The following is a 23106-nucleotide window of genomic DNA, read 5'->3' on the forward strand; positions in this document are numbered from 1 at the left end:
AGTGTGTGAGGTGAGTAATTCAGTCACAATTTACACTAATAAGGTCTCACTGCCTTCTTGCCTCAGTTTGCTCTGACAGGGTTTCTCAGGCCTCCGGTTAAAGGAGGAGAGTAACTACAGGCAGTGGATAAGGACCAAACCAGGGATTACTGGAGTAATTCAGCACATGCTCATGTGTTGGAGCAGGCGGGCTGCATCCAATAATGCTGCTGATTTATCACAAGGCTGCAGATGTATCACATTTGAAATACTATTGAAATTGGTGGAGGTGCCAGAGATTTGTCAAAGGGCATATGTATGACTTTTTCTAAACAGCCAAAGGACAGAGCAGAGGAGCTAAAGGTCAGCTAACCCTAGTTTGGTTCTTCAGAAAATCGAGTGAGTTCCAGGTACATAAAGGAGAAAAACAAGTGATTTGCAACAGTCAAAATAAATTTGTGAAGAATAAATAGTGTCAGATAAATCTGATTGCTGTCTATTATGGAATACTTTGGATTCTTAGACACGAGGAGATCAGTGGATGTGACTCACCTAGATTTTAGCAAGACTTTAGACACCCTCTCCTACACTATCCTTCAGCTGAAGATGTTACTGTCTGTATGGCTAGACAGGTAGAAAGTTAAAAGACTCTTTGTATGGCTGGGCTTAGAGTGTAATATGAATGGGTGATATTCTACCCAAACCCTGGAAATAAGTGGAATGTCACAGGAATCTCTCCTGGGACCCATCCTGTTTAATATCTTTATCAGTAATATGGAGTAGGTGACGAAGTACATGCTCATCCACTTTTGAAGTTTGCACCAAACTGTGAGGAGTAGTCATTGCACTCAAGGGCAGGGCAACTATGCTGAGGGACCTGGGCAGGCTGCAAGGATGAAAGGACAGTTTCCTGGAATTTAACAAGGCCAAATGCAAAGTTCCATATCTAGCTAGGAAAGTAGTGCAGCCACTGACTTTGACGATTCTCAAAGAATCTGGAAAAAATCTTGAGAAATGTGGTCTCATCTTGTAGCTGACCCTGCTTGGAATATGAAATTTAAGATAAGTCTCCTAAGGACCCATTCAATCTTTTTGTTTAATTAAAATTATTTTATTATTTTATTATCTTAATTTTTATATAGTGAAATCAGGTTATAGTTGTCTGTCAGAAATTGAAATTTGTCTTGAAATCAGAAACATTTATTATCTCAACCCGAAAGGTGTCAAGTGCATTTAAACTTCTTTTCTTCACTTGAAAGTGTAAGAGATTGAAGTATTTATTTAACCCCTGCAATTAAATGCTCTTGAATATATATATTAGTTTTTAGCTAACTTGCAAGTGATTTGTGAGCCATTTAGTTCAAAATTACTACGTTAATAGTGACCACTAAAATGGAATTTCCTTACATCTGGAATATTTATTACTAGATTTGGAAGCTTAACAGAAGGCCAGAAAATCTTTACATTAATAAAAGAATAACTAAAATAAAAAGGAGATAACAAAATTTGCAGGTAAAGTAAATTAGTTATTCTTAGTCATTGTACATGGCTAAGGAAATTTAAATATTTCACTGCCTGCTTTATTTTTTCATTCTATACACACTGAAAAAAGGCCCTTAGAATATATTTTCTGAGAAACAAACAAGTTTTAGCTAAAATCTCTGAAGTGAAACAGCCCTGGGGCTTACTCTAAGGTAATTAAAAGAAATGTGTTCACAACATGAATGCACATGTATCAAATGAGATAAAAATCACATTTAGGCAAATATCTAGTTTTCAGCTGTGTCCTGTGTGATTCTAATAGTTCAACATGATAATAAGAAATGAACAAGGAATATTTTTTCCAGACTATTAATTTAGCCCAGGGACTTCCTGAAATCAGCATACCTGCTTTGTGCTTGATGGGGCCCTTACTAGATGAATCTCCCTCCTACAGGTTTCTGTGATCTCTTCTTAAACTCAGATTTTTAAGGTAATGAAAATTGCCAAAAATACTTAGAGTCAAATTTATTAACAGAATATAGATAGAACTGAAAAATATTGTACTGACAAATGATTAATTTTATACTCTTTTCCACTGGATTATCTGGGCATTTCAGTAATCTGGTACACTATGATATTGTATATAAATTGAGATATCAGATTGGAAAGAACAACTGCAACACTATCATGGGTTGGCAGACTTGGTGAGAAAAGACAGATGGGAAGACACCTGTGCAGAAAACAGAAATGGCTTAAGTACAGAAAATACTTTATTTTTATTTTTGTAGCAGTTGGCTCTATCCATGTGTTGTTTTTCTTTAGAGTTTCTTGGCAGTTCCTTGTTAAATGACAGTTGGTAGGAAGGCAAGAACATTGCATTTCTAATCTATGTTGTTCCTATTTCTTATTTGAGGCTGGTTTAACTACTTATTTTCATCCTGGAATAAACCTGAAGAAAATCCATGCTTACAGCATCAAACTCTATGAAAAGCTGGAAGAAGAGACAGGACAGGTAATCTCCTTAACCTTTGAAGTGTTAATTCAGAGCAATACCAATTGTAGCAATAGTCTTACAAGAAAGTGTAGTTGACAACAGTGTGAGGTAGAAGTATATACCTTTTTATTCAAATAAATTCTTCTTCGTGCCCAGTCACTACATTTTGTAGATGGTTACTCACATCCCTCTACAATTTAGGAAAATGGTGCTCATAAAACATCTCAAGACACAACTGAGAGTCCACAACTTTAACTTGTAAAAGGAATCTGGAATGAGCAGATTGATTATGATACATTCCTGCCTTAAATATGTCTGCTTAAAAATTCATATGATATGATGCTGTCTGTACTTGAGAAGATTGCTGCAATTCTTCACATCCCTGTCAGTGTTTTTATTTAGTGACCTAAGGAATAATATGTGGAGAAACACAGGAGTTATCTTTTTCATTTGGCCTTATAGATTTCATTTACTAAACTTGTGCTTGTTTTGGATAGCAGCAGCAGAAATTGAATGAACCTCATTTTACTAGTCTACAAATTTAATATATTTTTAATATTTGTCATATATATATATATATATATGGCAGATATTTTTCATATTTGTCATAAAATGCTTTTTTCTTCTTTCTGCTACTCAACTAGATAAGCTGCCATACCAGATTGTCATTGTGAGTTCCAGTGAAAGACTTTTTCAGCCTTATGATTGTCCTGTGAGATAACATAGAAAAGGTGAAGAAAAGTAAGCATTCAGTGGCCAGCTCTTTAAGGATGTTTAATTTGTTAAAAAAACCCCCCAAAAACGGCAAATGTTCTTTAATTGTGTTTGTAAAGGTGCTTAGTTAAATACATTCAATCGAAAACCATGCAAATGACAGCTTTTAAAATAAAGTATATAATACATACTTATTTTTGAGACGTATCTGATTCTATTTTTGAAAGTGTGTGGGTACATACAACAGGTATTTTTTAGTTGTTAGTAAAAATGAATGTATCATGGCACTCAATAAACACTACTTTCAACTGTTTTGAATATAGTATGCATTAGCTTAGGAAGCTAATTTGATAACTTCTTGAAAATTTTTTTCTAGGAGTCTATATCTAAGGCCTCTTCCTTCAAGGGTCCATAGCTTACTTGCATTTTCCTTAATGATGTTAGTGGAAAAATTCCTGTAGACTCCCCTTAGCACAGGAAAAATACATATATGGCAATCAGTAAAGGTTCTTTAAGTAATTTGCTGTTTCTCTTTGATTTAGGCTGTGGGGTTTCATCAGCCTGGCAGTATCAGAATTGCTTCAACCCCTACTAGGGTGGATGAATTCAAATACCAAATGACTCGTGCTGGTTGGCACCCAACAGAGCAATATTTAATCACGCCTGAGAAAGTGCAAGAGCTATTTCCCTTACTGAACATGGATAAGGTAAAGAAGCCAGTTTTATGAAATATAACTTCCATTGCAATTAAATATTGGTCTATCAGAAATATACATGTATGGTCTCGTCTCTTTACACAAATTGTGCAACAGATTATTATTTTTCAATGGAAAAAAGATGTATCATAGCCTAAAATCAGAATTTGTGATTTTTATTGATACTGTATGTTAGAGTAAATTTTATTAATTACTATATCAATATTATTATACAATTAAAGCATTGCAACCTTTGATTTCATAGGAAATCTGAGGAATTTGACTGTCACAGACCATTGTTAGGTTGGGTAAAATTATTATATATTTTGAAAATTTCTTTGACTTCCTAAAGTTTACTATATTCAAGTAAGAAAGTAGGTTTTTTAAAAAACTGTCTAATTTTCATAAATTGTACTTTCTTTCATTTGCGGGATTTTACCTCCATTTAGGTTTTAGCTGGCCTGTATAACCCTGGAGATGGTCATATTGATCCTTATTCTTTAACTATGGCCTTGGCCGCAGGAGCCAGAAAATACGGTGCTCAGTTAAATTATCCTGTGCAAGTGACTAATCTGAACTCCCGATCAGATGGGACGTGGGAAGTTGAAACTCCACTTGGAATAATCCAAGCAAAGAGAGTTGTGAATACTGCAGGTAGGATTTAATATAAGTATTTGAGTGCTTTTGAGATTTATATACTAGCTAACACAAAGCACCTGTACTGAATTGTGTAGGCTACGTGTATAAGGAATATATGTGCTTTTGAACATTCACTTGGTGTGGTTTGCACATATTTCTTCACAGTATGGTGAAAATTTAGCTCTTATATTAGTTGCCCTTGAATAGGCATTAAAAATATTTGCCCTGATTTTCTCCAGCAGTTAGTAATCAGACTGCCCTGTTAGATTTTAGTGGAAAAAGAAACCTTTACTGGTCTACAATAAGTTGTGTGGGAGAGAGTTGAGATATGGAGTCACAGAATCATAGTATATCCTGAGTTGGAAAAGACCCAGAAGGATCATGAACTCTAACTCTTGGCCCTGCATAGCAACATCCCTAAGAGTCACACCATGTTCCTGAGAGCATTGTTCAAACACTTCTTGAACTGTGACAGGCTGGTGCTGTGACCACGTCCCTGGGCAGCCTGTTCCAGGTCCAATGTCTCTAAAACCTAATGAAACATACCTAGGAAGGCATATGGAATGTACACATGAAATAGAAATATCTTCACTGTTTCTTCAAAGAGACTGAGAATTTGACCTTGCCTGTTTCACTATTATCTTTCTCCAAGATTTAACTCTATCCACATATCCTTGAAACAGAAGATTTTTTTTGTTGTCCTTTGAGTCACATTTTAAACATGCGCTTGGCATAACAGTGCATTTTTTGTATGTCATAAAAATTGCCTAACTCAAGGGAGCTTCTATTTACATATACTAATGTTATTCTTCATTGTGTTGAAGAGGCCAAACTGATGTTTGTGCTTCAAAGAACTTTTGGGCAAGTGCCCTTTGGATTTGTGTTTATTTTCCTAAGCAACTTAATAAGTCTAAAAACCTGTATTCAATCTAAATTTATTCACTTATTATTATGCTGCTTTATACAAGTGTACAAAAATACATTATTGGTGAAAGGTCTTATGTGAAGCATGTTTTCTGCTTCCTAGTAGAAGATTTTATGTTTTCTGTTGCTTCAAAACTTGTTGAATATTTACCATATAGATTAAAGTTTTGCTGACTCTGCCTCAAACTGGATCACATCTGCATTTTTAAGGCATTAGTCCTGCATACCTCCCATTGAATAATCTGGGTTCAGTCAGAGGTTGTGCTATACCAAGTTGACTTTCTTACTCAGATGGGACTAGTGAACTGAGACCAAGAATACACCTTTTATAATTCCTTTCTATATATTTGCAGTGGAACAGAAAAAAAAAAAAAAAGCACCTATTTCTAGTGCAAGGCAGATAAAATGAAGAAGTTAAGTGAGACAGAGACTCTTCTTGTTGGGTAAAATACCATAGGTGACAATTGGAATTATGAAGGAGTTGGACTGGAAGGGGAGTAGATTGGGAGAGCAAAATGCCTTGGAAGGATTTCTGGAAGTGTTTAGGAGCACTGGCAGCAAGTGGAACAGTGAGATGATACAGGACTTAGTAAATAAGGAAGCTCAAACTGGGAGCGAATGGCAGCAGTAGGAATGACACCAGAGAGATATTGGGAAGCTACCTGATTTGTTTCATTAAGGAAACTGAAGCTAGGAGCTTTCCAGATGAAATGATTAGTAAGGATACTCAAGGAGTGGTTGTATGTGAAACTGAGTGGAAAACGGACCTGTTTAAGCATGAAAGACTGCTGTAATATGTAATGGAAAGGCTGGATGGGAGTGGATTGGAAGGAAGAGAAGGCTTCTGGGACAGAACTTGACAAACAAGGGAGACTGAACTTGACAAACATGGTGACGAAATAGCTGAAGAAAGATGTAAGGACTGGAGCAAAAGTAGAATTTGAGATAGCAGAAAAAAAAAGAGAGAAATTTAGAGAGAATGGGATCAAACAGCTGGACTCTCAGGGGATATGCTTTAGAGGTCTTTCCTTCAGATTCTGGGATACAGACAGCCCTATCTTGTGTTAAATCATTCCGGGCTTTTGTTAAAGACTTACTGGAAAAGACATGAAAAAGTGCACTTTCTTATATATGCCTTCCACACATAGGTAATCACCTGCTATTGTTACATGCCTTACTAAAATAACAAGACTCTGAAGCTCTGAGCTTGCTCATGAGTGCCACATAATGAATTTTGGAAAGAAAGAGGACTAGAAGAGTTTAGTATGCTTTTTAGAACATAATCAACCACACAACCAGAGAAACCAAATTTTAAAAAAAATTATGTAGTTCACAAAGTCAAGCACTTGGAAAATGAGATGTGTCAATATTTGATTGGCTTCGGACTGACTGTTCATATCTTTCAGGCATGAACTATGGAACAGCATTCAGTTACAAAATCATAAGCTCTCTTACAAATAGGATCCTTATGTCTTTTGTTACACAGTGTGGATATATCGGTCTGGAATGGATCTTAGATTCAGAAAGGGAAAGGCAGGTCTCTTGGCAATCATCCTTATTTAGGCCACAGAATTCCAGACACTCATTATTCCCGCCTATTTGCTCTGCATCATATTGATGAAGTATCACAGATGTAGTAATTTTGTTACAGTTTTGTAGTGTAGTTATCTTTCTTTGGCTAATATATCAAGTTGATATTAGGCAGTATTTTCTGATAAATGCTTTTCAGAACTTATTTGCAAATATTAGAATGCACTCTTGTGAGCTTTTCATAAGTCTTTTTCATTATTTAATAAGTTTTTAAATCAACAATATATTTATTCTCAACTTAATTCTCCTGTGTAGTTAACTGTTCAGCCAAATGAATATTTGAAGCACATATTGCTTAACATTCTGGCTAATGATGTAAAATCAATACTGTATAACACATATCTCTTATAAATGTTTTCTCAGCTAACATTAGGTTTTTTCCTCAGCTTTGCCTCATTCCACTACAGATCATGACTTGTATAATTTTAGGCTCATGTTGCAGAGAAAAATACATCAGAAGGCTCTTTACATTCCCTCTCCCCCTCCCCGCCTCACCCTGCAACTGACATCTGCTGCAGAACTGGAACAAACTAGTTCCAACCAATCTTTAGCTGTTCCTTATGTGAGATTTCCATTTTAGAGGAAAGCAGATGCCTAATAAATAATCCCTGACGTGAAGCAACTATACTGAGCCTGGTGAAGTTATTTGCAGCCTATTTATAATGGAATGTTTGATTAAAGCCTCCAAAAATAGTGAATTTTGTCTGTATATACAGTGTGGGTGTGTGTATATAAGCATGTATTTTCAGACATGTACTCACTATATATACAAGCATTTATACATAGAAGATTGTCTTTTTCAAAACCAAGAAATGGTCAGATGACATACTTCAGCAGATATGTTAAGTAATACTACCACTAAATATTTCAGCATCAGATGTTTGCAGTTGCAGTGCCTACAATTTAATCTTCACAAATATCCTAGAGATATAATGTATGCCTTCATTTATCTCTGCTATGTGTTATCATATGACTTGACATCTGCTTCCAATTAGAATTTTGTTTCAAAGAATATATTCTTCTTTTTGCCATTTTTGTTTTTGTTCAGAAACCTAAACAAAGAAACCACAGTATTTTGCTTTTAGTAAATGTCACCTTTTGTTATTTTAAGCAATTAAATAGTACTTATCATAAGTGTGACTTTTTAGAGGTACAGTACTGTAAATTTTATTTTAAACAAACCTAAACTATTTGTCTCTTACTTAAAAACACTTTAAAATTAGTTCTGTGTGTCATGTTAATCTCAAAATCTAATTGCTAAGAAATTTCTTATTATTAAGAAATATTTATTAAGAAAGCAACAAAGCTGTTTCAAAGACTTGATTTTCTGCTACTTTTTACTCTTTCTGTCCTCTGTGGGTCACTAGCTCACATTACCTTAAAATAGTTTTATTTGTGGGGGACATGGAAATGCCCAAATTCAAAGAAGTACTTCTGTCTTCTGTACAGTAGAACATAAGTAATGTTTCATTAGCCTTAAAGGATGTTTTGGATCTCTCACTCTATATGATTATGGCACAGTCATCCCTGTGCCAAACAATTTAATTGACATAACAAATGTTCTGGCAATGAGTCTCCTCCAAATGCTAAGATGCCATTTAGAAGCAAAAGCCTTACATATGACAACTGCAACAGGTGCGAGTTTCTAGCATTTACTGGGCAAGGGCTTTTAACTGAGCAGATCTCTTGAAGGTGATGCTGGATTTCCTCTGCTGCTTTGTCTTAGCTGGCTGTCAGTAATTGTTAAGTGAATCACCACAGAAAATTATTTCCTTGGAAAATTCACATTTTTTTAAAACTGTGGGTGTTAGGCCCTGTGGCTGGTTTGTAATATTAAATAAGAGACTGACAGCCATCCTGGCATGGGGGAATGGCACAAGGCCAGCACGGCCCAATTCAGCTTTCCTAATTGTCCTGGCTTCAAGCCATGCTGGAGGTGAGAGGATGTATTCCCGGTTAATGTCAGCAAGCGGCATGAGCCAGCTGCTCCCGCAGGACAGGGAGCCAAGCAAGGTAACAAGGCTGGCCGAGCCAGCGAGGGTTCTGTCCGGCAGGGCACAGGGGACTGAGCAGGGGACGCCCAGGACGGCAGCTGGGGTCAGGCCGTGGCACAGCCTCCGGATGGACTTGTGGAGATGAGGCACAGTCAGATCCACAGCGATGAAGCCAGGCTGAAGCCAAGCCAGGAATGTTCCAGGTCAGGAACAGGCCTGGTGACGGTAACCGAGGTCAAATGATGCCCGCCAATCAATAAGCAGCACTGTAGAGTTGAGACTGAGCTGAGGTCAAGCTGAGAAGTAGTCCACGGATCAGGGTCTGGATCAATGTGTTCCATGGCCAGGCACAGACATCGTTGTGACACAGCTGTAAACAGGCACACAATCAAACCAGCTCAGACAGGTTCTGAAGGACCTGAGCTGACCTGGAATGGGACTCCTGTGCCCATGGGTATGGGTGGACGTCCCAAGTGAAGGTAGTCAAGCTCATTTATGCCTTTTGATATGCTTGGGGTACTGAGAAATTTTGACCAGCGCTTGGAGAGTACGGAATTGAAGAGAGCAGTAGGAGAATTTGATTAAGACAAATAAACATCAAAAAGGAAGAAAAGTTGGACATTAATCTGGGCAGCATGAAGTGTATGTCCCAGGAGAAGGGACAGCTGTGTTAGGTAGAAAATCTTGCTGGAGGTATTTTGTCTTAAGCAGTTCGGAGTCAGCCACAGGAACCAGGCTGACTTGCCTTCTTTTTTTTGGTACTGTATGGCACCTAGCCTTTTATTTGGAAGGGCCTGCTACCTCTTCATTGTCTTTCATTTTGTCTTCCTTTAACCCTCGCTCCCAAACTCCCCTGAGACTCCTGTTTCATTGGATTTTCCCCTTTCATTCCCACTCTTGAGACCTCTGGTCCTTGACATAAAAGTCAGGAGAGTGCAGCTGAGAGAGATTCAAAGCAGCTTAGAGCAGCTGCCGTTCCAGTCAGTTGTACCTGTCTGGTTCCCAAGTCTGTTCCGTTCCAGCCTCACAGCAGATGTGACAGCCATTACACAGAGCCCAAACGAGTGTTTGGCAGTTAAGTGTTTTCCACTCCTTCATTCTGACACAGGGGCCTCACTACCTTGCGGTGAGTGTGCCTTACCAACTTAGCCTTAACACAGGAGAATAAGGTCTTCTCTACTTTTATCTCACGGTATACATAAAGGATCTTGAGCCAGCTTCAGAGGCAGGGGAATGGTTGCTTGCATATTCTGGTCAGAGTCTGTATCAGAACTTCTAATTTGATGACTGTGGGAGAGCACATTTGACTATTCACCAATGCAAGCATCATTATGAATTGATTGCTGTGTAAGAAACATAATTAATGTGAGTCACATGATGCATGTGAAAGAGGAGAGAAACTCCAATTCCTGAGGTCAGTTGCCTGAAAAGTACTGCTTTAGTCTGTTGGGATGTTGGACTTTACTAGTGTCTTGGTAAATCATACTAGCTCATTTGGTTGATAGTAAGAGGCTTGGCTGACACTTCTGATGTGAGTTAATTAATTCTGGATTTTAAGTGTCTCTAACTTTGCTAGGAGTACGCTGTAGACCTACTTTACTGAAATAAGCCATAGGGTTTCTACAACTGTTAATTAAATTATCTTCTGAACTTTTAGAAGTCTAATTTATAATTTACTAGTTATATTTTAGTATGTGCATACTATAATAATATATAGTAGTATAATTAGGAAAAAAGGACATGGAATTATGGAGGGAAAAATATGCTAGATAATACGAAAAATAAAGAGAAAAATTAGAAGTATGGGGGAAAAAAACCTGTCACATATAAAAGCATAGTGTGTACTGCAAATGTTTTACTGTCATTTTCCATTCACTGAAATGAATGTTTGAATATTTCTATTTTGGTTTTGGTTTTTTTTCTTCTGTAGGCTTCTGGGCTCGTGACATAGGCAAGATGATTGGCCTGCAGCACCCTCTAATACCTGTTCATCATCAGTATGTTGTAACATCAACTATCCCTGAAGTGAAAGCCCTAAAAACAGAATTGCCTGTGATTCGTGACTTAGAAGGATCATATTATCTAAGGCAAGAAAGGGATGGTCTTTTATTTGGTCCATACGAAAGTGAGGAGAAAATGAAGCTGCAGGAGTCATGGGTAACAAATGGAGTCCCACCAGGTGATTAAGAACATTAAATCTTTAAACATAATAAGCACTAGCACAAATTTTAATGTGTATAAATCCCAGGCTGTCATGCTGCCTTATGTGACAGAAAGTACAAAATATTTGCAATGCATTATTGTAATGCAAAATTTTTTTTCAAAGAATAGTTCTAACTCTAATGATAAAAGATAACAGAAATACAAATGTAATGTAAGAAAAGCCTACTACAATGTAAGTCTTACCCTACTTCCTGAAGAGGTGCTTGTGTGTTTAAATTAGAGGCAAACACCAAATCTGCTCTACATAGCCTTTTTTGCCTGAATAGAAATTTTTCTAAGTTACAATTTTCTCCAGCATGCTGACAGGGGCCCTTGATATTTATTGATACCACAGAGATAATGTGATTGTCAAATAGGAACAGCAAAGGATTTTGTCTTAGACAAAATGCTGTGTTTGGATATAAATGCAAGAGAGCTGTAGATATGTATAGAATACAAAAATATCCTATGTCATACAGCTGCTTACTAAAAACCATTATAAATTATTGTGTTATATCTAGGCTCCAGCATTCCATTCACTTCCGGACAGAAAATTGTACAAAGTCATTATTATTGCTGTTTTAAAAAATGCTGTATTTCCTGAGGAAGGGCAGTTAACATGGTTCAGTTTTGGATAGCCCTGTCACAGCTTCTGGAACTTCCTGTCTCCAGTAGCATTAAGTGCCTCTACATAATGATGTTCCGCCATGCTTAGAGTCCAGAGTGAGGGGTGAAATATACCCAGAACTTCATATGATTTCATGGAAATCCTAAGCAGATACAGGAAGTATCTTTTTCCCCCTCCTCAAGCTATTGGCATATTGAGAAAAATAAGTAGGTCTTATTACTGCAGAAGAAAGTTTCTGTGTGTCTTCACTTCCTTTCTACTTCATTGTTGAATTTGCATGACCTTAGGGTTAAACAAATATGTATAAAGGATAGTATAATTGCAGTGATAAACAAACTTGGTCCTGCAGGTAACTAGGTTTTTATGCATGCCATTTTTCCTATGTAGAATGTTTTATTCTCATAAAACTTTTATCTACAGATAGATAGCTGTATTGGTATAGATAGCTCTATTGTACAAATAGCTATATTTCTATATAGATACCATAACTACATTGTAAATGTATGTGTTCCTTGTGTAAATAAGTATATATAATAAAAGTCAATTACTTGTGCAGGATTTGGAAAAGAACTTTTTGAGTCTGATTTAGACAGAATAATGGAGCATATTGAAGCTGCCATGGAAATGGTCCCAGTTTTGAGAAAAGCAGACATCGTGAACACAATTGCAGGTCCTATCACCTATTCTCCAGACATTCTTCCCATGGTGGGACCACATCAGGGTGTCAGAAATTACTGGGTAGCTATTGGTTTCGGGTGAGTAAGTTCTTTGTGACAATTTTTGGCTGTCATATGTTAAAATGGTAGTCAGCTCAAGGTTTGTGCATTTTTATGGGCTTGGGAGTTGTTTTGCACATATTTTGTGTTGAAATGTAATTGTAAATAATCTTAATATCCACAACCTGTATAATGTAAGATCTTCCTTCTCTCTTATTTCATTACTCTCAATAATTTTTTGTTTCCTCCTTTTAATCTGGAGGCCAATACATGTGACACTACATGAAGCAACAAAAAATGGTAGTACTTCATACTGTCTGTGCAGCAATTCGAAGTCACAAAAGTACTGGGTTTAAAATTACACTGTGTTTTGCAGTTGTATTGCAACTGTATTTTACAGTTGTTTGTTGTATGTAAAACTTGTTTCACTGAAGTTGGAAAAAAATGAATGTGCAGTATACTGTTCTGTATGAAGAACTGAAGGCTTATGAATAGAAGACATTCCAGTACAGCGTGTGACTGACTGCTCTAGGGATACAGATCCATTGTTTCTGACTGCTGAAAGTGGAGCTGAAAAATTACATTGCTGGGTATTGGAGGAAATCGAATAAAGAGAGCAGTACAGCAATATAAAGATATGGTTTACTGGTGTCATTCTCCCACCCATTATGGCATTTTTCTTGAATGTGATTTACATCTTCTTTATTATGGCTGCACTGGAGCCAGTGTTAAAACACCAACATGTCTTTAATTGTCTTAGCCTGACCATTGATTCAAGATGGATAGAATGAACCAAATACAATTCCAAGCAGATGTTATTGAACAAATTCTGTTTACATTGTATTTCCAGTTGCATAATTTGCTGTTCAAAATCCAGCTCAGCTTTTTCCAGTTTTCTTTCATTCCAAACCAAACAAACCCTCCGATCGTAAGATAAGGCAGTATCACTATCATGCTTTCTGAGGCCCTCAGAATAAGAGCTTGGTAATTTTGCAATGATTCATTGTGAAAGGTGCACCTTTGCTGCTTGGATTTAAAAAAAAAATAATGTTATCTTTCAGTAACATTTGCAGAACTTATAGTTACAAAAGCAGTTTGCCTAGACCTTGTTCACCAAAACGACTGTTTAAGTTCATTACTCTGCGGCCAGACTTTGGAGCATGTTTTTCTTTGTTGGTGTCAATGGGAGCAGAATCAAATTCCATATGTAAAAAAATTGAAGACTAGTGTTACATATTTAATTTTTGTTAAACATTTTATTTCAGGAGTTTGATTAATCTCAAAATATTTAGACACAGGTTGCAGTTATGTGGCTGTCATTGGATTACTTTGTCTGCTTTTCAGGGACTTTTGACTCTGTTCTATGCTTCTGGGTCACTGCAGTGGTTCCACCAGTGTTGTAATTTTTTGTGTGCATTAGCAAATCCTTATCTTGCAGTCAACTAGCAGGGACATTGTGACAGAGGACTTAGTGCTGTTAGATTAGAGGATTTTTATTATCTAAAATTAGCAGCTTGCATTTTAACATGCAAAGAAGTTTAGTTACCAGAGCTTGTAGCACTATTTATTATTAACGTTGCTCAATGCTTCCCATTTTTAGTTACTTAAAGTTTTGAAAATATTAGCAAGAGTAGTTTAAGGATTTTATTCAGAAAAATTTAATTCAAAGCAGTGAAACCATTCCATAACCTGGGACAAAGACACCAGAAAAGGTACTACAGTGTGCAGAGACTTAGATTTCCTAGGAATACTAATGGAACGACTTGAGATTGGATGAGACACAACACCTCATAAGACACAAGAATGTGACAGGTACAATGGGGAGTTAATCTGTCAGGGATTGGAAGGAGAGAAGAAAAACTGGTGAAAAATAGCTCATGTTCATGAAGGAAATTTTATCTGAATCATAAGAAGGCTGAGATTCCTACACTGTACCACTCTTCACAGCTACTTGTAATATCCCATCCCTGAAATACATATTTCATTCTTGTGCAGTAGAATTGCGGTGGTTGTATTTACACAATCAGCTCCCTCTTATCTGAGATAAAGAGGGCTTTGGGCACTCTGTGTAATTTAAAATCTCTGATAACGTAGGCCCAACTAAGAGCACCAAAACCAACGGGTTGCGCAGTCAGTGCTGCAAAACTGCAAAATGCAGAGACCTCTCAGTTGAGTTGCAGGGCTGTACTTGTACCTTGTCTGCACTGCCTTGCTCCTGGGCTTACCCTACCATCAGCTCAGCAGTCTTCAGCTGAAGCTAAAAGTCTTCATTGTGTTTGGTCTGTCACCACTCACAATCTCTTTGCTGCTCTCCTTTGCCTTTGGCTGCAGTGAATGGTGCAGGCAGACTTAACCTGCTTGAGATTTCATCTGGAGCTGTACTTGAAGGCATCATAAGCTTTCATGGTACCAAAGCTTGTACCCGTGAATAACTAAGAGTTGCTTAATTGAATTGGCACCAGCAAGAGCTAACTCTTCTGTAGTGGCAGTTTACAAGCACTCATCCTTCCTGCATCCACTGCAGTGATAGATGTTTCTGCTGAGTCTGAAGATTTGTACTGAACTGCACTGTACTGACTGTAGTTGGCAAAATTATTTAATGTACTCAGTTTTTTGATGTTTCTATTTTATTTAGTTAAATAAGTAAACAATGGATACGATACTATATCAAATTCATATAATTACTATGATGGGTTCGTTCTTCTTGTGCATATACATTCGAAAAGACTACTTATTTTTTTTCTTCTTGGTGAAGTCCTTGCCTATTTAACTGAAGACATAGAATTCAGATTGTAAAGTTAATGACCAGCAATTTAAGTTGGCTTTAGCTTCATTATTCTGCATAAGTGTCTATGGTTTAGCTGCTGCATGTTAATCTAAACTTCATTTGGAACAGACTTACTGTTTATTCAAGGATTTTTCTGTTGTGCTCATGGGAGCATTTTGCAAACAACTAGGAATTAATTTTTACATATTCTAGATGGAAGGATATTTTGGCAATTTTTTTGAAGATATGGTGGTATTAAAAGGTATTAAAAATTAAATTATTAGGTGTAATGATTATTTGTCAATGAACTGGAACTGCTGTACAATACCAATGACATTCTGCTGCTGATAGTGGAGCTGTAGAAATATCAATTAATATAGAATTTAATTTCTGAAAAGAGAAAAAAACATAACAAATTAAAAAAAAAAGAGGGAAAAATTCAAAATACTTTTGGGGGTTGTGTTAGTTGTACATGTTAGTACTGATTTTAAAAAGCAAAATGTAAAATACTTGGCGCTGCAGGACTTTTTTTCCTGTTTTTAAGGTATGGCATTATACATGCTGGTGGCATGGGAAAGTACCTCAGTGACTGGATCCTTGAGGGGGAACCTCCATTTGACCTGATAGAAGTAGATCCAAACCGCTATGGAAAGTGGACCACTACAGAATACACAGCAGCCAAAGCAAGAGAATCTTATGGCTTTAATAACATTGGTAAGAAGATATTTTTAAAAATACATTTATGTCCTGAAGATGGATTCCAGCAAAGCCTATATCTAGATTTCTCTGCTTATAGATGTGTTTTCTATCTTGGATCATGACCTTAGCATGCCATAGTTTTTGGTGATTTTTGAGGGTTTTTTTCCCTCCCTCTAGTTGGATACCCTAAAGAAGAAAGATTTGCTGGGAGACCAACGGAGAGAACCAGTGGGCTGTATGACTTGCTGAAGTCAAAATGTTCAATGGGATTCCATGCAGGATGGGAGCAACCTCATTGGTTCTACAAACCTGGAGATGAGACTGGATACAAGTAAATGGAATATTAATTTTTTTTCTTCCCCTAAAAAATTGTCATGATAGCAAGAGCCAGTCAATTTAAATTTAATGAGAAGCATGCATTTATCCTTCATTTCAGCAACAGATATCTATTAGACTGATCTTCCATTCTTGCTTTTTCCATAGTTAGAATATATTTTATTCTGATAATGTAGATATTTCAAAACACACATTAAGGTATCTTGTATCTGTTCTAGGTTTGAGATACCAGAAAGCAACCTAGCTCAAGGAAGAGCTTGGAAAACAACTTGTTCATTATCAATGTGTGTTTTTCTCCATCCCTTAGTATTTGATCAGCATCACAGTATGATATTTTAATGAAAAATCTCATTTCTCTCTGTGTAAGTGTCTGGAGAGGAGAAGCCAAATCTTCTTTGCTTTTTTTCCCCACTTCTCTATGCCTGCTTACCTAGTTACCTGCCTGCATTAGGAAGTCTCCAGAAAATAAATATTTTCTGTGGGGATATTGGAGTCTAATCTAAATGAGGCTCATAAAGGAATAAAGACAGACACTTTGCTGTGCAGAAATAAAGCCTTTGACACCTCAAACTTAAATAAATTATTCATCAACAAAGTATGCTGTAAATTTACTCATGACAGACCACTACTTATTCTAACATTTGAACAGTTCACAGTTTATTGTACAAAGTGGTTGATATAATATCAAGTCATATCTTTCTGTGTTGTTAAAGGATTTTAATTATTAAGCTGTGTTAGACTAAGAAAAATATTGGGTTAGGCACCTACAACTAGGAACGTCTGTCTTTTTTGGATGATTATAAAACTGAAAAAACTGAAGACTACGTTTTGCTGCAAAGAGCACAACATTTCTAAATTGTGTTTTATGTGTCTAAATACTCTTGTTTCAGACCCAGTTTTCGGCGCACAAATTGGTTTGACCCTGTGGGTCGTGAGTACAAACAGGTTATGGAAAAAGTTGGTGTGATTGACCTGTCACCATTTGGCAAATTTAAAGTAAAAGGCACAGATTCTGTTAAACTGCTTGATCATCTATTTGCAAATGTTGTTCCAAAGGTAAATGGGACAGTGGTAAATGTTGAATGTACAACTTAGACAAGCTCTGTTTCAGATATGGAAATGAACCATAATATTATAGTAATATTTCTTGGATACCAAATACACAGATCCTTTGGAGAAGTCTCTGTGTCAGATGTGTTGCTCTCAGTTAAAAGCACACAAATGGAGTTTATGCTAGACTAGCCCCACACAGAAGTACCTTTTGGCAGAGATCATTGAATCAGAATGGATGAGGTTGGATGAGGCTGGATATCATCTTGTCCAACCCCCTGTTGGACAAGCATCACCTGGAGCTCATTGCCTAGGAGTGCAGGTGGCTTTTGAGTTAACTGGGCAAGTGGCTGCCATGTTTAGCCACTTCATAGTAAAAAAATATTTCCTTATGTACTCAGGCTTATGTCCTCAGACAGCCTCCTCTGTTTCAAATCTTTTTCTAAAAAATGCAAGTGAATCCTACCTGGAATTTTTTTACAGTAGAAGAGCTTGGCAGCTGTCTGCCTAAAATTGTGCTTTATGGTGGCAGCTTGAGCAGCAGAGCAGCACAGTGGAAGGGGCTCTTGCCTGACCACAGTTGAATGACTTCCCAAGGGAGAAGCTTTGTCTTTTTTTTTCAAATGAAACCCTTTGTTTTCCTCTACTCATACTGACTCTGCTTCACACCTGGCTGACTGGTGCAGGTAGGGTTGCCAAGACTCAGAAGATTCCACTTTACCTCACATGTATCATTTCTTCTCATGTGTGGCTGTTCACAGATCCTCAGAGTATGATGCTGTGCTCAAAAATGGCATACTGTGACAAACTACCCCAGATTTCATATTCTTGGTCTGCAGGTTTTGGTCCTGAGTCCTTTTTATCTCCTGCTTTGTCAAACACTCTCATGTAGTGTCTTTCACTTTAGAGATACACCTCCACCAAGCAGATTGCTCCTTTCTGAAGTGACCCCGACATTGCATGACTTGCGTCGGTCATTGCAGCACAGAATTTTATTAAGTATTTGTAATAGGTGTCAGTTTTCGTTGCTTCAGACACCAAAGGGAGAAAACACAGGGAAACAGCAAGTATGCAGAGAAGTTTTGAAGATGGATAAGCTCTTCTGGAAGGTTAAAGTCAACTTAGTGGGAAGGCACAAGATTGATATCTTAGGAGAAAAAAGAACTTGAATTTCCATCTAGTCATATTTTTTTACTGTATTAACTTTGTGATAACAATTTGAATTGAAATTTCGTCTTTGGTCTAGTTTGGGGTAGAGGCAGAGTAACTGAGTCATCAGTGGGTGTGGATAATACTTGCTGAATATGCGAATATGTGGTAAAGGGAAATCAAGATTAAACAGGAAATTATGAGAACAAACCAAGTTCTTTATACAGAGTTTAATCAGCGATTCTAAGGGAAAGTTAGGTGGCAAAGCACAAGGTACAGTTTATGAGTCCAAAATACAACATTCAGAGCTGTTCTTATTTATGCTGCCTGACTTTTAGCCCCATTCATGCTTGTCACCATCATAAAATAATACAGTGGAGTTACCAGAGATATATTTGTATTGCAAATGGATTAAGAGTGACCAGCATCACGTCCTGAAAATTCAACTGTATGCCTGTAATATGCCAATGACTATGGCAGAATTAATTGATAATAAGGCCTGAAAAATACTCTTAATATCTGAAATATGTTTTTCCTTGCTTGGTTCATTGCATGGAATCTGGCTGCTGACTGGGTTATTAACAAGTTTTGGTGAAAGCAGAATGATTAAAGCAGAGAGATTAAATTCTGACTCTGGAACCAGGCCAGCACAACAGCTATGGCACATTCACATTTCTATGGATGATATATATGTGAACATGTATGTGTTTTATGGTCACTGAGTAACCGTTACTTGAAATTCTGTCTCTTGGGGATTGAGTTTCTATATGGAATCTGATTTAAATGTGCAGACATATAGATTCATAGTCAGCAAGTACAAAAAATAGAAAAGCATTCATAAATCAGAGCCACAAAAGCATAAGCCAGCTCAATATTTCTTTCTTTATAGTAAGGGGAAAAGCATATGTTATTCTCTTGGGATCTAAAACCTTATTCACAGGACTGAAAAAGAATATTCCTGTTAATTACATGGAGATTTTTTTTATTTAGATGAAAACAAATGTAGCTTAAGAATGTCTTGTGTAATGCATAATTAGGAAATATTTATAAAGGTCTTGATTTAACTTATTTGTAAAATTTCCATTTTGTCTATAAAGGAAAAAGTGAAGTTTCTGCTTTAAAGCTTGAGATTGGCCAGATGTACATCTCTCCACTTCTATTATGGCATAGCAGAGCAAACATTAAAAATGGTTTTTTTCAAATGAAGACAAATAACTGTATGGTTAATGATGTTTAAGAATTCAAAGGTTTTATTTTGTGTTCTTAATGATCACAAATTTTACTCTGTAGGTGGGTTCCACAAATATAAGCCATATGTTAACACCAAGGGGAAAAGTTTATGCTGAGCTAACTGTCTCTCAACTGTATCCTGGAGAATTTATGCTTGTGACTGGGTCAGGATCAGAACTCCATGATCTGAGGTTAGTGTATTTTTTATGCATTAAGTACATAGTGCTATACAGTCACATTACTACAGAAAAATTTTTAGTAAGCTCCAAGTTCTCAATTATTACTCAACAATTTTTTCACAAAGTTCACAAGAATTCTACTTATTTATTGATTTTAGTTTCTTAGAAACTTGGTTGACTTGAATTCTGAAGTATAAGCAGTTGGGTATTGGATTATTGCTGATGTAAAAAGATGGAGAACTTGCTAACGGTTATGTAATATACTTCATTGGAGGTAATTCTTGTTTTGTTGTTGAACCTGTTTGTCTTGGCATTGCATGATGTAACACAGCACGGCTGTTCCTTTCTAGTGTGTTCTCTTACGCAAAAAAGAAAATTGGCTCGTAACAGAGATGACCCCAGAGGCACTGACCTGGCCCAGACAGATAGGCAGTGCAGTCTTCTTGATGCTGTTGTAGAGTCTTCTGCTTTGATCTCTTTTCACAAGGAGGAGAGGAGAGGAGAGGAGAGGAGAGGAGAGGAGAGGAGAGGAGAGGAGAGGAGAGGAGAGGAGAGGAGAGGAGAGGAGAGGAGAGGAGAGGAGAGGAGAGGAGAGGAGAGGAGAGGAGAGGAGAGGAGAGGAGAGGAGAGGAGAGGAGAGGAGAGGAGAGGAGAGGAGAGGAGAGGAGAGGAGAGGAGAGGAGAGGAGAGGAGAGGAGAGGAGAGGAAGAAAAAAGAAAAAGAAAAGAAAAAAGAAAAGAGAAAAGAAAAGAAAAGAAAAGAAAAGAAAAGAAAAGAAAAGAAAAGAAAAGAAAAGAAAAGAAAAGAAAAGAAAAGAAAAGAAAAGAAAAGAAAAGAAAAGAAAAGAAAAGAAAAGAAAAGAAAAGAAAAGAAAAGAAAAGAGAAAAAAAGAGCAAGCAGTTGCAGGATGACTTCACTAAATTACTTCTCATAGATGAGCATCGGAATTGACATTTCTAGTGCTCTTCTTACTGGAGATTGCTGGCAAGTCAGTAAATCAAAATGAATCAACACATTAAAGATTGAAATTCACTACCCTAACAGGCAAAGAATAATGTAGTGTTTCATAACAGGAATTGGTGTGAGCACTGTCACATTCAGAAACCAAATAGCAGAGCCAGATCTAATGTATTTAATTGTACAGATTTTCTGCAGTCCTGTTTGGTACTTACCTAGGCCTGAGATCTTACAATACTGCTTAAAAATGTAGTACTCCGTAAGATTTTTAAATGTACCCATTTTATTTATTTTCTGAGCTTCCTGAAAGATAATTTGCAGCTGTTGTTTTTAATTAAATCCTAACTTAATTTCCTGCCAATAGTTTGAATGCTGTATTCAGGAAGCAACAAACCTGCTTGAACGTTTCTGTTGTCACAGAAATTTATTTTGAGATTTCTTATGTTCATAGTGTTTATTCCTTACTCTTCCTGTATGTTAACATCTTATTAACACATTGTGGATCCAAGCCCAAACCTGTTGTCATTGTAGGAGATCACTTCTTTCTCTTATCTTAAAAATAATGTTCTACCCATTTAAATGCTTTTCTTTCCTGGCTGTATCTCAGATGCCTGTGTTCCTATATGTGTCTCACCAGAAATCAACAATGGATTTGTCTATCTAATGTAGCACATAGTTTTGTTGGTTTTAGAGAGTGGGGGACTGGGAACTGCTGGGGAAATGCTAACAAAAAAACCCCACCTGGTAAAATCTTATAAAACTCAGGTTTTTTCATAGGAAGTGTAACATCGGTGTTATGTTTTATATGCAGATGGATAGAAGACAAAATAACAAGAGGTGGATACAAGGTTGAAATAGAAAACATGACAGATGAGATGGGAGTCCTTAGTGTAGCAGGTCCATATGCACGACAGGTCCTCCAGAAGTTGACAAATGAAGACCTAAGTGATGCTTCATTTAAGTTTCTCCAGTGTAGACATCTGAAACTTTCCAATATTGCTGTTACTGCCATTAGGATATCTTACACAGGTAAGCAATGGAAAACACATACACTTAAGGAACAAGACAATTAATTAAATAATAAATGTCACTAAAATTATGTTGAAAAGTAAGTCTTGTGATATATTAATGAGAAGTAGGTTTGCTGCATCTTACATTTGCTGCATCTAAGTGTGGGAGGCATCACAGTACATTGATTTTCAAATGTGATATTGTCAGGGTCTGTGCTGAGTTTTCCAAGACCTTTTTCTCTAGAAATATCCTATAGTGTAAATATTTATTTTGCAGAACAAAAGGCCAGTTCTGATAACCTCTTTGGTATTTGCTGCAAAACCAACGTCAAGAATTGGTTTTGGATTACCGTATATTAGTGTTTGTGATGTGCCTTGAAAATGTAATGCTGTAGTGCTTATTATTTGGCTTTCCCAGTTACTTATTTTTCCTTTTTACATCAATTTTGAGTGTAATAGGCTGAATTGAGAGCATTCTGAAGCAGCTGAAGTCCTTGCAATTCATATTCTCTTTCTGTTGTGCTAAATATGCTAAATACACTTGTTCTTATTTACACTCAGTTATATTTGCTGTTCACTTGCCAAGTCATCATCTGTTCATAATGTCCTTAATTTATCCTTGTGACTTTGTTACATGACCTTTCCTTATCAGTTATTTTGATAGGTTTTTTTACCCACAGTTTTCAGTTAACAGTTCATATTTGAATAATAGTACCACTGCTTAAGATGTAGGGCACAAATCCTGGTAGTTCTTGCTAGAATTAGACTTGCTATATGATAGAACTGACCCTAGAGTATGAATTAACACTAACTGCATTGATCCATACTTTTGACCAAGGACAGGAGTATATTTATTAGGATCATTTAACTGAGCTGATTAAAATATTAATCTTTTTTGTGTAACAGGTGAATTGGGCTGGGAGCTCTACCATAGAAAAGAAGATTCTGTACCTCTTTACAGTGCAATCATGGAAGCCGGCCAAAAAGAGGGAATTGATGACTTTGGAACATATGCTCTAAATACGTTGAGGCTGGAAAAGGGCTTCCGAGCCTGGGGAGCAGAGGTCAGGAAATATAACTTCTTTATTATTCTTTCTGGAAGTTTGGGTTTGTTTGGTTTGGTTTTGGTTTTTTGGTAGATTTGTTTTTTTTTTTTTTTTTGTTTTTTTTTT

General features: G+C 36.8%; 1 protein-coding gene across 8 annotated transcripts in view; it reads left to right on the forward strand.

The window, feature by feature from the left end:
* The window catches only part of DMGDH (dimethylglycine dehydrogenase), a 39432-nt gene that overhangs the window by 4183 nt on the left and 12143 nt on the right, over nt 1-23106 (forward strand). For 6 of the 8 annotated variants that reach the window (XR_010352304.1, XM_064403255.1, XM_064403254.1 and 3 more), the window contains exons 3-13: nt 2375-2473; nt 3712-3876; nt 4314-4518; nt 10942-11190; nt 12398-12596; nt 15869-16038; nt 16201-16354; nt 17250-17415; nt 19849-19979; nt 21736-21953; nt 22841-22998. Coding sequence is in view for 7 of the 8 variants with exons in the window: in XM_064403255.1 (XP_064259325.1) it covers nt 2375-2473; nt 3712-3876; nt 4314-4518; nt 10942-11190; nt 12398-12596; nt 15869-16038; nt 16201-16354; nt 17250-17415; nt 19849-19979; nt 21736-21953; nt 22841-22998 (1914 nt within the window). In the remaining variant the exon portion in view is untranslated. Of the gene's footprint in view, nt 1-2374; nt 2474-3099; nt 3197-3711; nt 3877-4313; nt 4519-10941; nt 11191-12397; nt 12597-15868; nt 16039-16200; nt 16355-17249; nt 17416-19848; nt 19980-21735; nt 21954-22840; nt 22999-23106 lie in introns of all 8 variants that reach the window. The other 2 variants (XM_064403257.1, XM_064403258.1) reach the window with 2 other exon arrangements.

The sequence above is a fragment of the Passer domesticus genome, chromosome Z (assembly GCF_036417665.1).
Source record: "Passer domesticus isolate bPasDom1 chromosome Z, bPasDom1.hap1, whole genome shotgun sequence".
Lineage (NCBI taxonomy): Eukaryota > Metazoa > Chordata > Aves > Passeriformes > Passeridae > Passer > Passer domesticus.